The following is a 17,189-nucleotide window of genomic DNA, read 5'->3' as shown; positions in this document are numbered from 1 at the left end:
ACGTGGAGGAGAGGGTTCCTGCTTGACACAAGGGCAACCTTGCGCCAACCAGAGATCCCCGACTCTAACAAAGACCAACTATGCTCAACCACAATCCGAGGTTCAGGTTAATGTGGTATTGTCGGCCCCGTTCTCTCTCACAAGAGGCACTAGACAGGGATGTCCCTTGTCACCCCTGCTTTTTGTGCTGAGTATTGAACCATTTGCAATGTCCATTTGCAATAATTCAGCGATACAGGGCACACCCTTTGGAGGGGACGATCACAAAGTTTTGCTTGTTGCGGATTACGTGCTACTGACACTCGCAGATCCTTCACATTCATTTCCCCCTGCAACTCGAACTCGCCAAATTCGAGGTTGTAGCAGGCTTCAAGGTCAATCTTGACAAATCTTGCATCCTTAACCTCACTCTTCTGGACGCGTTGGCGCGTGCTGTCCAGTCCCAGTCTCCCCTACAGTGGTCGACCGCTCCCTTCAATACCTAGGGATCCAGCTAACACCTCGAGTAGAGGGGCTCTACAAAGCCAACTTCCCATGCACCCTCCTTCACATACAGAATGACCTTAAGCGGTGGAAACCCCTATTCATCTCCTGGCTTGGTCTCATACATGCGATCAAGATGACATTGCTGCCCAAATTACTGTACCTCTTTCAGGCCCTGACCATAGACCTCGATTAGAACTTTCTGCCTAGAATCAAATCTCTGATCACGAAGTTTATTTGGCAGGGAGGACGGGCTCGATTATCTTTCTCCATCCTGTGTCATCTCAGAACAAAAGGGTGGGTAGGACTGCCAGATATAGGCTTATATTACAAAGCGGCGCAACTGCGGATTGTGACAGAGTGGTTTAAACGGGAATCAGGGAAACACTAGCTTCATATTGACAGGGGAGTGGCGGGGAGGATGATATAGGAACTGGTTTAGAAACCTAAGAAAGAGCGACCTGCGAATATGTACATCAGTACCCCCACGCGCACCTTCCTGAAGGTATGGGATTCCGTATCAGGAGATGAGGCCATTCCCTTCCCCACACACCCCAATTCATTTTAATCTGGCCTTTCCGCCAGCCCTACACCAAGGCCCGTTTGACGCACGGAGAGAGGGAGGCTGTCTTATGCTTGATCATTGATTCCATAACCACGACATCTTAACCTTTGATAATTGTAGATGGTAGTTCCACTTACCGCCAGAAGATCATTTTCACTATCTCCAACTTAGACATTGGGCACTCACCCCTCATATACAGGATAATGCTACCAGGAATAAGACAGGGTTTGAAAAGTATGTCAGAACAGTGGGTTCCATGAAAGGGGTGATTTCCTTCCTCTACAATTATTTACTTTCCTCCACACCAGCGCCCCAACCGCGATACATGGCCATGTGGGAAGGCCTGCTGCAACGGGATATACAAGATAAGGAATGGGTGGCGCTATGGACTGACATCTCGAAATGTAATCACTCCCTAGAACTCAGGCAAGCACATTTAAAAACTCTAATGGGCTGGTACCTGCACCCAGCCAAACTCAAACGGCTTTTCCCGAACTCGTCCGATAGGTGTTGGAGGGGCTTTGGGCTTTTGGGCGATTTCCAGCACATCTGGTGGGATTGCCCACTATACAGCCCTTCTGGGAGGAAATCCTAGCTCAACTTAAAGCCATGCTTGGATATTCCATTCCGACCACCATGGAAGGAGTCCTCCTAGGTATAGGAGACCCCACTCTAGAACACCAGACCAAGGCCGACAATTCCATCATGTGGACTTGTATAGGCACAGCGGAAATAACACTAGCAGCAGCGTGGAAGAGGAAGACAGCCCCTACCTACTCAGTCTGGCAGGCACGACTTTGGAAAATCCTCTGCCTAGAAAAAATGGCGGACATATTCCGCGATGACTATAAAAGCTTTGAATATAAATGGGGTCCTTTGTTTGCCTTCCTCACACAGGGCTTGCTGCTGGCGGTATGCCCCCCGACCATTAGAGACATGCATCTCTTTCAGTTCTAACATCCTATATTTCTGCCTGGCCACACACTCAGCCATCATCTGTAGCATCATCACCACACACCTTGTTAGTGGGAGCGCATTTTAGTTGTTTGTTTTACCTTCTTTGTTTTGTCTTTGGAGCACCTTCCCGGTTGGAAGGATGGAACATCAATTTGCCATGGCATTAGAGACTGTGACACTGCTTTGTGGAGGGAAGGACTCATTCAGCCTCAAAATTGTTTGAAACTGTACAAATCAGTATAGAAGGTCTTCCCTCCACAGTTGGGCATGGCAGCCTGTGGACGGTGGTCCTCGGCCTTGCTTCCTTGCACTCTGTCGTACTGTACTATATGACACTGTTGCTCCTGTATCTGTAAAGCTACTAATGTTTACTTAACAAAATGCCAATAAACATACGTTTTACAAAAAAAGGAAGGTTTAGGCCTAGCAAAAGGTTTAGTTTGCCAGGTCGAAATGGCAGTTTAAACTGCAGACACAGGCTGTAATGGAAGGCCTGAGAAACGTTGAAGAGCTACTTGAGTGGGTGGTACAATCAGTGCTCTGGTCTTACTAGTAGCATTTAATTTACATGCCCTGGGTACATGTAGTACCACTTTACGAGGGTCTTACAAGAAAATGTAATGTGTCAGTTGGGTGTAAGCCAATGCTACCATGTTTAAAGGAGAGAGCACACAGCTTTTAGTACTGATTAGCAGTGGCAAAGTGCACAGAGTCCTAGGGCCATCTAGCAAAAATTGAGAAGTAAAGTAAAAAGTTTGGGGAAGACCACCCTAAGACCGGCAGGTCTAAAACCTTGTATTCTAGTTTGGAATTCCTGCAGCTGCTTGGTCTTGGCATACTGCTCTGGTGTGGTTAAACATGCCATAGTACATGGCATGTAAGTATTTTGTGTCCTGGGCCTAGCTCGTTCAGAGGCATGCTGGGTTCTGTTCTTTGTGTATGGTGCTCTTCACATAAAGCCCTCTCAGCTTTCATTTTATTTACCCTGATTGGCCTGTTCCTGTAGTCTAGGTCGTCTCCTTCTGTGTGTGGACACTGATCTACATGGTTGTTGGCTGCTGTTGGCCTGTCTTTAGGATTACCCTTTGGTTTGCCTTTGCTAACTTGCTGAGGCCAATGTGCTCCTGTGCCCTGTTTTAGGTGTGCTGTATTGCCTGTTTACACCCTTTCCCTTTTTTGGAGCTGCATTTGTTTTGGAAGTCAATGTCGCTTGTCTTGAATCTGAGGAGCTTCCTTGTTCCGGTGTCCCACCCACAAGTTTGGGGTTTAGTGCCTTTAATTTCTGTGGATCTCGTTTTGATAGAGCTGGTGGGCCTCCTATGGGTTACTGTTGCTGGTATTCCCTAATTTTGGCCTCCGCTCATCTCGGTGCACTGTTTGTGCCCTCTGCAGTTTGGGCTTGTGGTGCTTATTGGTCTGCTTTGGCACTGGCACTTGGAGACTTTTTGACATTTTGGGTTTTGTCCTTCCTTCTTTGTATCTAGACTTTGCCCTTTTTACCTGGCTACCATGGTGTAAGACTTATATCTATCCTGTCTGCTTTTGTTTATACTCATGAGGTAAGGACAGGACTGAGGGCACAGAAGGGTAATGAGAATACCGATAAATATTCAATGCAATAATTTGCCTAGTTATTTAACAAGCATTTCAGCATGAGCTTACATACAGTCTTACTATAGCAAATATTTTGCTGTGCTGACATATGCCCTTTTCACGTGTGTTCATCCTCCACCCCAGTTTCATCCCTCAACCGCGTCATCCCATTACCGCTCACTGTCTTTCCATTCAAGCCTCATTCCTTCCTTAGACACATGTCAAGAAGAGATTTGTTGGCTCACAGCCCGAGTCCAAACTGCTCACTATTCAAAAGGACCTGCCTAAGCATTTTGTTTTCCATTTAAGCAATGCATTCAGTTTTGTGAAAGGCAGACTCACATTCCCAATTAACTTCCTGAAATGTCAATGCCTCATTCTTCATTGTGCATCAACTGATGTCCAGTGGTGTAAAACTAACTTTAATCTTATTTTGAATTAGTCATACAAGTGAATATTAACTTGACACTCGATGAATGGCAAGTGAATACAAATGCACCTTCTTCTGTTTCAGTTGTAGCAAGTCTTATCATCCTACAAGTGTGTGGAGCAACAAAAAAAGGACCAGGTTAGTGTTGTATTCCTATTGTTTGGGGGGAAGAGATGCATTGGGCTTTGTTATGTTTACATTGTTCATCCTTTAGCTGCAAATGAATGAATGAAAAAAGTGACTATATAAAGAAAAGAATTAACAAAAGTGTTAAATAATTTTACGCCTGCCTAGCACCTCTTAGTATAGAAATCTGTGTTAGGCACTGACAGTTACTTCATTTCTTCAGCCGCTGCCTGTGCAGGTAAGACTTGTCTGGCGGTAGGATCGGGTTGGGGGTGGGGAGGATATTCCGACAGACGACGACGAGGAAAAACTAAATATTTCTTAAATGTTCCCTCGTGGTCGGCTGTCGAATTCTCAACCCCCCCCCCCACCCCTGCCCCACCGTTCCTACCGGCACGGCCTGTGGCTGACTTTCTTGCCCTCTGTCAATGGAATGAACACCTGTTGAGTGTCTAATCCACAGTGATGGGTCCAAGAGTTACAAGGATATTTTATACATCTTGGTGATCCACTCATCCTCTAAGGGCACCCTAGGTGACCAACAATGACTCGGGAGTCACATTTTGACTCCGTCAACTGCCGAGGCAAGTAGACATCATTTATGTGTCGACAGTGTGGAGACTCTGTTATAACATGTAGCAGTACTAGACATTTAGTGAGGCACACTATAGTGTGTAGCGCGTTTTTGATAGTATGGCCTACCAGTGACCAGTACTGTAGTAGGCCAGAGCAGTTGAAGAGGATGTGACGTGCCACAGCAAGGGTCTCCACACCTCCAACACATCAAGTGCTGTAATGCTCCAATTGTGAAGATCTTGTGTAAGTCCAGTACCAGTCATGTAGGAATTTAAAAGTGCTGACTGCCATTCTGGATTCTCTCACCCCCCCCCCCCCCCAGTCCATATGTTCCAAAATGTCTTCTCATTCCTCAAACTCATTGGTGACCCCTAAAGATGCTGCAATTTTGTTTGCAACTGTATGAGAGACTTTGAGTGTAGGTGGTGTACTTACAGGTTATAAAAACCCAACGTCACCCCTTCAAGTAGGTTTTTATAATCTTTGACACACCTTGCCTCATTAACCCACTCAATCGGGCATACCCGCATGTTGAAGCTTCCAATCATTAATCGACAGCACACCTAAGGCTATAAAAAGATGAGTGGTAAAGACAACAGCTTTTAACAACAATAGCAACTCGGTCATAAGGGTATTAGAATATGTGCTCCTGCCCGATCCAGCACAGAAGCACTCACTCCCATTGACTTTGCCTGTTTTTTGTTCCAACTCCTTGCTTATAATTAGTGCCACTACAGTAAATATCTTTATTTGATTAAGTTCATAACATATATATCAAGCATAAAATCAGGATACACCCAATATTAATACAGAATAAACATAAAATAATAGAAATTAATGAATATAAAACCACATAAGAATTTCAGCACCAGTATCACAAATATAATGGCCACCACTAGCTGCAAAAGTTTTAATCATACCTAGAATGCTTTGATCTTAACACACTCTTAAAAAGCCGGATACTGTGAATGGTATATGGTCATTAGGTAGATGCTGCAGGAACATAAGGGCAGGTCGAACCTGCTTATATTTCAAAGATTTCAGCAGAGCCATAATAAGCATTTTCCTAGGTGAGCTAAAATATTCGCAAAACATCATAAAATGTAAGGTGTCCTGTGGAGACACATTGTCGCAGTCGCAAGGACCCAAAGAGCCAGGTGGGCTCCAACCACTGGGAGAAGGCAACAGGTGATGCAACAAAATAAATCTAAATCTGCTCAGCAGAAATCTGTTCAAATCACTAGTAACAATGGATAGCTATGGTTCCATGCCCTGGACTGTTTTTAAGAGTGTATGTCCCTGAACCATGGGTTTCATCAGTTTTCTCTGCTCTCTTTGTAATGACTTGTGTTCCAAAAACTGCCCTTCACCCACTTCAACTATAAAGTGCATATGGACTGGGGGCAATAAAAGAAGTCTTCCCTACCAAAGCAGTTGGAGGCAGTCTTGGCATTTGTTATCCACTGTATCTTGTCCAAACTGGTCAAGGGCCATAGAATTGGTGAGGATCAGCCTATTCAACTGGGATTCCTCTCTAGTCCTGATCTTAATCCAACATAACAGTGGTCTGAGGGCAATTATGTTTCCTATATGTTTTACCCCAACCTCATTGTGCACACAAAAAGCCAGGGTGCTTTGGGGAACCTGTAACAGGTGCCTTTAAAATATGTTTTCGACAGTCTGGATAAGGATATTATCAGCTTTCATGTATTCCCAGACCTTGCTACAATATATGGTGTTAGAAACACATTTAGCGTGGTAAACCTTGTTTAGAATTCTAGGGGGCCTGGACCCCAACAGCTGTGTAAAACCAGCTTCAGCACCCGTGGCCTTGATAAACGCCACTTTCTTTACACCCAATCAGGGACTTCCAATTCATGTTAGACTCAAACAGGTCCCTGTGATATGAAAAAGCTGGAACTTTTGCCAAAGTTTGGTTCTCACCCTGAATGTCTTGGATCTGGTGGACTGTGTGCCAACTACCATCACATGCGATTTAGTGAAATCTACTGGAAGGTCCAAACTAGTCATAAAGACAACAAACTTATTCAGTAATAACTGTAAGCCCAAGGTGGTGTGCGCCATGAAAACTGCATCATCGGCGTACAGTAGAACTGGAAGCGCTCTTGTTCCCACCTTGGGGCAGTCGTCCTTAACCGAGAGAATGGCCTATTCCAGACCATTAACATAAAGGGTGAATAGGAAGGGTGCAAGAATGCACCCCTGACAAACCTCCCTACTAGTTCTAAAAGATTAGGTACAAGCTGATCCCTGAGAGTTCCGCACAGAGGCTGAGTTTGTGGGCATTAAGATCAATTAGAAGGAACACAATATCTGGGTCTGCCACTATCGTGAAAAGCAGGCCCCACAACTTCTCGTGACTGACCCATCAAAAGCGGACGTAAGGTCCATGAACATAAGATGAATTGACTTGTGCGGGAAACAGTGCACTTGATAATAATTAAATAGAGATTTAGGCATTGGGCCAGTGTTGATCTGACTGGTCTGAAGCCATATTGTACCTCGGAAATTATGTTATTTTCATCTGCCTACAACATCAGCCTATTTAAAAGTATCCTTTCCTGGATCTTCGTGTTGGCATCAATCAGGGATATTGGTCGTAAACCTTGGGGGTTCTCCTTATCCTCCTTCTTAAACACCGGTACAATTATCGCATGGGACGACGAGGGCAGGGGGCCCTCTCTCACTGCCCCAGTAAGGGCAGGACCACTGTGTGAGCTGGACCCCAGATTTCAATATCATCCAAAAGCAGATCAGGGGATATCCCATCAATGCCTGGGTCTTTATTGGGTTCTATCACCTGGATGTCCTGAGTGACTTCATCTAGTGTAAAAATCATGTTGGCTCTGCCACCCGCAAATCTACCCTGGTCCTCTTTACCTCTACTTGCCTCATAGTTATAGATCATTCCAAAGTGCTCTATCCACTTTTGCTCTGTAATCTGATGACACACATCAGGGCCATTTATGCTGGCAAAACACGGCTAATAGATAACCCACCAAATCAAGGCACTATCTTTGGTCATGCAAGCTTGTGCTATATCGTCCCACGCTCTCTTCCTCACTCTGGATTTACAATTAGCAAGTGCTAGTTTTTACCCCTTACAACAGGCAGGGACCCATTCCTTGTCTCTAGGTACCTGCTTCAGGGTGGCCTCCAGCAAACAAAGGGCCTCAGAGCAATTGCGATCAAACCATTTTGATTCCTGTGGCCTATGGTTTGTTGCAGGAGCATTGCGTAGTGCTAACACCTTCAGTGAGATGCCCGCATATTCCAATAAGATAGCTCCACTCGAGGAACATGGATCCAAACGTGGAGATCTTGCGCCAGCACCCTGGAAAAAGAGACTCTTCAAAATGTGTGGGCTCCACCTGAGACCATCCAAGCCTCCTAGCTTGATCTATGAGAAAGAACGCACCCTGAGCCGCTGAAAACACACCTTTTGCTTTGGATTTATGTGTCCTCTTTTAAAAAAAAAAATGCATATATATATATATATATATATATGAAATGTTCGAACTCCCACAACCTCCGAGCGTGCGGCGAAGAAGGAGAGACGGACCACAGGATGTATATATAAATATATATATATACATACCGATACTATCGATGAACTGTCTGAACTGATGATTACGTATCAATGCATCTAGTTACCCCTCGTTCAGTATTGTCCAAGAGGAGCCTGAATTTGATTTTATGTACAATAATGTTATTTTTTTTAATTTTATCAATTGATTTTAAATGCATTTTGTATATATTCTTTTATGATTTATTTTTAACCGAATAAACATGAACTGGTCTTAACCTGTTTCAGAGTATGACCAGAATTATTTTTCTCTAGAAAAACAGACCCCTACAGAAGGACAGAAAACAGTGGACTGTGGCGCGTGGACGAAAAACGCAGATGGAGGAATTTTCACGTCTCCCAATTATCCCAGCAAGTACCCTCCTGACACCGAATGCATCTACATTATAGAAGGTGAATAACCAATAATGCCGGAGCGCGTGGATTAATTGACTCGCACATAAATAATAGATGTCCACTTAAACAGAAAGTGCTGCTGCGAAAAGTACAGTAGAATCAGGCGTCTGTGGGGCTGGGAGGTGGACTGCAGTAATGTGCGAGGCAGACACTGGTGTGAAATATCGCCGCATTCCTTCCTGCGGAGACGGGCAGTCCCCAGTCCCTTCTCATATGAGAGTGAATAATTGTATTGATTAAGTTCCATAAAATCAATCCATTTAATTCATATTCACCGTTAGGCCGGCTTAACAGTTCGTATGACCTCAGCGGCCCATTTGCAATTTCTCAGAGGGTGTTGATTAACAGACCATCAAATCTGAGCTGGGTATATTAACAAAGTAACGGATGTATCATTTATCTCTGTAAACATATCAAGATTCCAATTTGTAATCTCCCAAGGTTTACTGTCAGCCCTATTTGATTTGGCTCTGTCATGCATGCTTTTAGCATGTACTTTAGTAAATGTCATGTTTTTGGCACTGCCGCATTTTATCAAAGTATTGAAATAGTACAAAATGGCGGATTATAAATTCAAGATATGAGTAACATTTTGCTGGATTATGCAAAATTGTGACATTTGGTTTGCTTTTTTTAAATCACATTACGATATCGTGTGAAAAATGAACGGGAGGCCACGCCTCGTGTCCAAAAGTAATGTGTTGACACGGACAAGGTGACAGGTTTGAGAAGACAATATTTCTTGTAAGAAATGTTCAGCTTTAACCAGAGACCAGTTGAAAAACATAAATGAAATCTCGTTAAGGTGAAATACCCGTAATTGCACAAAATTCTGAAATTATTGGCATAGTAGAAATTTCACAGTGGCCAACTTCTAATCAAACTTAATTATTTGTTTATATTTGGATTAGTTATTGTCAGATGTTCACCCATAGATTTAATCTACAGTACACTCTTTCCAAATTTTATTAAAGTCTAATTTAATTCCTAAGGAGTTCGAAAAGCAGGTTAGATTGATTGAACTGGCGGTCGTGCAGAGGTTCGGCCACATAGTGCAAAATACATTGAGGCCATCTCTGTATACAACATCAATTGAAGAGCTTGAACCTGTTTTTGAATTTGTGTGTTCTAATTATTCAGGTATGGTGGATATTATTATTAAATCAATAACTGAGTGCGCGCACAATGAGCACTTGTATGCTTCTCCACTGGTAAGAGGTGACGCGTGTCGAATTATTTGGTAGTGTCAAAGTTGTGCAGCAGACACGGAGTGATGTAGTGTTACCGAATTTCTGTATACATTTTCAGTCATCTCCATTGGTGAGTCCAGCTTATCATTTTCCCAGCTCTTACCTCATGTTGATGACCTGGCACTTCAGTAGTTAACTCCTCTTCTAGCTGTGGGAAGGTGTAAGTGGGTCTCCCTCTCTATTACAATCAGTGTATAGACATAAAAACTCAGAAGAGTTAACGAATCAGAGACATGGTCAGTGAGCCCTTTGAATATGTGGGGATGAGGCTGAACTACGGTCTGGCACAAAGTAGAGTAAGAGTCAACGCAGTGTAGATGGTTGGTGTCTAACCGAAGCATCCTCACTTCTTTCCTCTTCCTCGTCCCAATCCTCCCAACGGCTATAGGTACCCGGAAGGATAGCAGACTGACAGTTGATCACACAGAACCAAACAATGCAGGCCCATCGTGGTAGAGTTAATTTCAATGCAGAAATGCAAACTTAAGCATTAGCGCCCAAGACACCCCAGCACATGAGGTTGAGGATCAGCAACTTAAGTCTCCTGATGCAAATGGATATGTTCACTCAGTGACAGCCCCATGTATTCTAACTGGAACACCTGTACTCTAGACTAAAAGGTTTACATGCTCTGGATGGTCCCACCAAGCGACCAGATGCAGGAGGATCACCACGGCCTACTCACAGGCGGACTACATGATCAGTTTAATCTAGTTACTGTGAGTGGACAAAGAAGGCTGTCCAGCCTTGGCACCTGTTCCAACAAAACACAAGGACTTGGAAATATTAAAATGCTATATGGTCCAACTATATGTTAAGTGGGATGTATGCCCAAACAAAGCATGCCTTTAACACGCATGGTGTTACTCCGCAGTCTTTACTATGAATGCGTCTTTAACAAGCATTCCTTTACCACGCATATCGTTAGAACAACATGCCTTAGGGGAAGCTTTGAACTTTAGCACAGTATCATTTAGTATTCCATCTCCAGTCTGTGCGACAGTAGGGAAAGCGCTGGACATTAAAGTACAATGCCACTTTCCCTAAGCCATGTCGTTGTAACAATATGTGTGGGAAAGACGTATTCGTTGTAACAACGGTGTTGTAATGGCAGTGCGTGGTTGATGCCACATTGTAAATGCTGTTTCCCTGTTAAGTGCAGCACTCATGGTATGGGCTTATTCAAATGCCTCAACTAGAGGCTCCATAGCTTGAGGAAGGGAAAGGGAATGAAAAGCTGATTGAAGTGAATGCTAGTCTCAGCTTTAGCAAAATGAGAGAAAGAGGGGAAGCACCATGGTGTAAGGAAAGCACAATAAGTAGTGCTCTTCTCAATACATGGCACTGACAACCCCGAAGAGGGACTGCAGCGTTTGCCACCAGAATAACAACTTTTTTAGGAGGACCATACAAGGATTCTCACCAAGTGCCTTAGATAGGCCCATTCCTAAAGGGTCCTGGAAACATCAACAAAACCAGAGGTGGCATCAGAGCATGTACCATGGGATGTGCAAGCACAAGGCTCCTCAAAATATAGAAAGCAAAAGGTTCATCTTGCACATCTGTGGTCAGGACTCCCTATAGCAGAGGTCTTCAAACTTTCTGATGCCGAGACCCCCCTGTCAAAAACCTTTAGGCGTAAGGACCCCCTCCTGATGAAAATCTCTAGAACTTGAGCCTCCTCATTATTGCTAACTATCGACAACCATAAGCGCCTCTAATTACCACAGCAAATCATTTATACATTGGGGAAATAAATTAAACCGTATTTAGCAAACCAAAGGTCAGTGGTTGGGGGCGTGGTCAAAGGTGTGGCTAAAAACAAAGGGCCTCATTTATGAGGCACTGACATTGGGCAGCGCCGCAAGTCTTCTTGCAGTGCTGCCCTACGCCAATGTGAAAGGGCAGGAATGCACCTTATTTATGAAATTTCCCCCTATGTTGGCACACAAATTGCTGCCTAGCGCCAACATGGGCTGGATAGTTTTTGTGCAGTAAGGGGCACCTTCCTGCACAAAAACAATCCTGAGAGTGGTTTTCCTGTTTCCATGTGTGCTGCAGAATGCAGCACACATGGAAAGAGGAAAATACGAGGAGAAATTAAAACATTTCCCCTTGTTACCCCTACTGTGGGGAGGCGCAAGGTTTGGTACTGCCCCAGGTTTACATGGTTTTGTGAATCTGGGGCAGCATCAAAATCCATGGGCTTTGTGTGGGAACACCCACCGCAACTCATATGGAATGCCTACTTGACATAGAGTAAGGCAACGCAGCGACTTGAGATGTTTTGTCTTACTCCATATCTATGAGGCCATGCAAAGCCACGCTGGGTGACTTTGCCTCACCTCATAGATATGATTTAGATGCTTGTGCCGCCAAAGCTAAAACAATTGATGCTTCAGTGGCGCAAGCCTCTCATAAATCAGCCCTAAAATATTTTGTTCCTTTTTAGGTCTTTCACCATCAAGTAGCTACATATAAAAAAATGGGTAGCTTAAAAGAAAAATACATTTCAAATGTTGTTACTCAGTGGGAAATGCACTATACAGTACATTATATAACCTCTATTATTTAATGCACTGCATAGGTCTGTGTGTAACCAGAGAGCCACAGAATTAAAATTGGTTGGTGCAGTGGATAATAGTGACTTGGGTATTTTTTGTGCTTTGAGGTCACAGCCTGTGACAGAAAGCACTGTGAATAATGTGTAAGTCATTATTTCATACTTGCTTCCAAAATGTAGATTAGTATATTATCAGACTGTAAGTAATGCAATTATTTTTGCATAACTGTCCCTTCAGCCCCTTTTCAGGGGTACTAAGCGCTGTGTAAATTCAAGCACACACTTTACAGCCCAGTTGCTAACCACCACACAAAAAACACATCTTTGCCATCACAATGCTTGAAGTGATTCGAGCAATTAAAGCCAGAACCACTCCCAAGCATCCTTTACATTTGCAGATTAATTCCTAGGGTACATTTGCACTTCATTCAGGCAAGCAGGCACCCTGGCATGAAGGCATGTTTGAAGGATTGTTTTGCCTGTCTGCTGGGCCTCTTAGTTTTACAGCACATGAGACTCAATTCATGTCAGCTGAAGCATGTTAAGGAGCGTGGCTGTGTTTGTCCAAAGCACGTTTTGCATTCCAGGCAGAAGTTAGGCCTGGAAATGCGCGACCCCCTTCCCAGGACTCCAGGCCCCCCCTGGGGGTCGCGCCCCACAGATTGAAGACCTCTGGCCTCTAGTCCTAGAGGGCTGCCAACTGAACTCTTACTGTGAAGACAGCAAGGTTCTGAAGAAACCCTAACTGTAAGAAAAATCAGAGACGTGTTAGGATCACGGCACAGGGAAGACGAAAACCCTAGTATAAGCGAAGAGTCAAAAGTGACTCAATGGGTTTCTTATGCCCACAGGGTGAAGGGTTTACTCAACAGTTTGAAGGAACGTGCCACCTCTGCTGTTTATATAAACCTGCATTTAGCTTCCAGAAAAATAGACATATGCTCATAAGCAACAAGGTGGAGAAAGGATATCAATGCTGGAGGTGATGGCAACAGAGGAAAAACAACTCTCTAGTTGCGGATAGTTGTAAGAGCAGAATCCACCCTCAAGCTAGTAGTCATTTGGGGACCTGAAGCGCAAGCAGCAGATTTAGGGAAGCTGCCACATATCTTCAGAATATCTCCAAGAAGGTCACAAGCGTGAGGTAGAAATCTACAGATGGAGGAATAACCACTACACAAATGGCAGCCTCTTGTTCTAATGCACAATATCCTATGACCCCGGTAGTTCACCTGCATCCTAAATAAAACAGTCTATGTGTACCAGAAGAGCCCAGCCCTGCAGTTCTGCAGTTTTAACACCCTGGAGTGAATTGTAGCTGAGCATCTCTCTCCTACTCTTCATGCATGTGCCCAAGGATTTCCTCATCATAGTAGCAGGATTCCAGTCAAGTGCACTAAAGATGTTCTCCAATACTAATCACCAGCAGGGATGCTGGGAAATAGGTTGTGTCACAGGCACTGGGAGGTTGGAGGATATTGAAATTGAATGCCATTGTGTTAAGGAAACTTTGTATAGACATTTGTCATCCCTACCAGTAGTTGGAGCATTGCTTCACAGGAGTGGATGATTCTATACACAAGCACAGCAATTATATTTTCCTTGAATTTCTATCCTGACATGGAGGGAAAAAAAACTTTCCTATGAAGCTCTCAAATGCTGTTCAAGTGTAATGAGGTCCATATTCAGCACACTACTGGTGATTATGCCTCCCCGAGACGGGCGTAGGCAGATAACTTTGATTTCGCACAAACGAAAAAAGGGGTTAGGACCACAGAGAATGCCTGTGTTTTCAACTTTAGTCTGAAAGGAAGTAACCCATTGAAACTGCTCACCAGGAATAGAGATTATCAGAAACCAAGAAAGGATGAGCTCACAGAAAACGGCACCTTGTAATCTATGAAGATAATGGATTCCCCAGGTGATGCCAAACAGATGATAACTGTTGGAACTGGTACTTTCTGGTTGGCTGAGGTGGTGTCCATGCAAGGCAGAACCTATTACTCCAGTCAGGGTTAGTTGATTACACTCACTGTATAACCTATGCTACATACTCGGTTAGCTTGCCACTGAGCAGTTACGCTTATCACAGAGGCAATGTGTAAAGCATTGGCACAGCACTCTCACAGAATGAACACACTTAGCATCACAATAGAGACTTCACACGTGGTGTATGTAAATAAGGATGATATTCAACACACACACTAATTAACACAACATGAACATCATGCATTTCTGGTCATAAATAACACTTGGAAGTGTTACTAGCAGTACTAGGCCCAACATTGTTAAATGACATCATTAATATGCACACTTGGAAAAAAATCCTATTTTACCCCGGCACCCTTACGCCGTGCAATACATTATCAGAACTGGACCCACCCTGGCAAATAACACCATTCGAATCAACACATTTCTAGGGTGCAACCCAGGTCACAATTATATCAGAAATGTACACACACAGGAATTTATAATGCTGTTCAACAGCACCGTGGGCCAAGGTCACACAGGTAAAACCAATGTCAAAATGGAGTATTCATTAGGCAATGGAACAAGCAAGTGAAACAACAATGCTGTGTGTTGAAACTACTAGGAGGCTGCTCTCATTCAGCACACTCTCCCACATTCACACAGTACCGTAACACAGTGCACAGGATATTGGCAAGTCCATATGAAGCACATGCACTCTGCACCATAATGCGGTGTAAATGATGCCTAGCAGGTCAGTTGATAATATGAATGTGGACTTTGTGGAACAATCCCTCCCACACTTCTCAGTTACCCCTCCAATACTCTACCACTGGTTAGAGTCAAAATCCCCCACCCCTTACCATACTGGTTTGAGACCGAAGTCACACTTAGACAGGGGCCCAGGGGAGAAGGCTGGCGTAACTATCAGGCTAACCATGCAACAGTCGACAAATGGGGAGGCATGGGTTGGCCACCACTTGAGAAGTTTACCCACTTTATGTGGAGCAGAAATGGGCTAGAGGCTGTCCCAGTTCAATAAATAGGTCCCTCAATTCACCTTCCGGCACCAGCCCAGTTCTGCAAAGCACAGGGGGTCACACAGTCTCTCAAACCGCTTCCGATCGATCTCGGAAGTGTTCCTCAACCCAGTCACTTACTCTTACCACAGAGGCCTAATCCAACACTACCTAGCAACACAAAGTCATTGGGCCAGGTGAGGAGAAGGCAGTTGATTTGCCGCACTGTGGGCAACGGAACACTCAGTGAACAGGGGGGTGCAGCTGTCCTGCACCTAATGGGAAGAGATAGACAACGTCTGGTGTGCTCTGATCCAAGTCGCAACAGACAATCCGGTCACAATGAACCACGAGTCGGGTTCTCCATACCTCCCTGAAAATGAGGCACTACGTCTGGGGCACAATGGTATGAGTCGCACCAGACAATCCGGTCACAATGAACCAAAAGTTGGGTTTGCTGTATCTCCCTGGAAATAAGGAACAATATCTGGTGTGCGATGATACGAGTCACACCAGACAAATCAGCCCCAATTGCAGTCACAATTAACCAAAAGCTGAATTCACCTTACTTCTCTGGAAATGAGGCACAACGTTTGGTACACGTTGTTGAGTCGCCCAAGAGAATCCAGTACCACACACCATTGCAAGATCAGTAGTATCACACAACATAGAATGAGCCACTACTACGGATGCGCCCTTCCTCAGAGGTTCACAACCTGTGAATCAAACACCACATGCAATCACCAAGCAGTCTGCTTGTGGCGTGAGGGAGATGCGGCTCGGACGATGAAGCAGGCCACACTCCTTAGGTGCAGGCACAGTTTGGGGACTCCTCACAAGACAATCTAGTCTCCAGGCACAATACTTAGTTCCAAGTTCACATCGCGCAGCAGTCGGGATCAAGCAGATGAATCAGGCACTTAAGAGAGCACTACTCTCCAGGTGAAGCACATGGACTCTATTTGTCCCTCACTGGAGGTCTTTGATATCCCGGAGACCTTGACAAAGAACAGGGGGCAAATTATTAAGCCCTTGTGGAGCACACATCAGGGTGCTACACAGCAGCAGGCAGTCAGCCCAGGCCAGCCACTATTGGGGCAGCATTCATGGTCCCTTCCAATGGCATTCTCCTCCTTGAGCACAACCGATTCCTCTTGCAGTGTGCACCACGCAGTCCTGGATATCTGGTTCCACATCCCCACAAGTGTATCTCTGCCCTGTAGAAGTATGGCACCAATAGTTATACTGTAGTGTGCCTTCTAAATTGGGGTTGGTTCAGAAGGTTCCCCTTTGAAACACAGATGTCTCCCTTAAATGTCAGCCCTGTCTGACATGAGGCCTTATAATGCAGATCTTAAAGTTTAGTGGAGCCATTATTTGGCTTCCCAGAGGCCAAGTGTCAAAACCTCTCCCCCCATCCTATCCAGGTAAGTCCTCAAATAGCAGAGGCCTGTTGTTCCAGGTGCATTCTCAATGTGTATGGCTGTCTCTGGGAAATACACAGATGTGTTCCTCCAGCCTCCAGTGTGGACTGGAGTCAAACTAAAAGGCACACAAAGACGTTTAGCGCAGAGAAAGGCCCCACTTCTAGAAGTGGCATTTCTAGTCCATGAATGACAAATCCACCTTTACCACAAGGGAAGATTTTTCATTGTG

General features: G+C 44.5%; 1 protein-coding gene across 2 annotated transcripts in view; it reads left to right on the top strand.

Moving 5' to 3' along the window:
• The window catches only part of NETO1 (neuropilin and tolloid like 1), a 677,063-nt gene that overhangs the window by 35,883 nt on the left and 623,991 nt on the right, over positions 1-17,189 (top strand). For both annotated transcript variants that reach the window (XM_085605913.1, XM_085605914.1), the window contains exons 2-3: positions 4,113-4,166; positions 8,593-8,730. In XM_085605913.1, coding sequence (XP_085462039.1) covers positions 4,113-4,166; positions 8,593-8,730 — 192 coding nt within the window. The remainder of the gene's footprint in view (positions 1-4,112; positions 4,167-8,592; positions 8,731-17,189) is intronic.

This window comes from Triturus cristatus, chromosome 5_1, assembly GCF_964204655.1.
Source record: "Triturus cristatus chromosome 5_1, aTriCri1.1, whole genome shotgun sequence".
Taxonomy (NCBI): Eukaryota; Metazoa; Chordata; class Amphibia; order Caudata; family Salamandridae; genus Triturus; species Triturus cristatus.
Note: the sequence above shows the minus strand (reverse complement) of the source record. Positions and strands in the feature narration are given on the sequence as shown.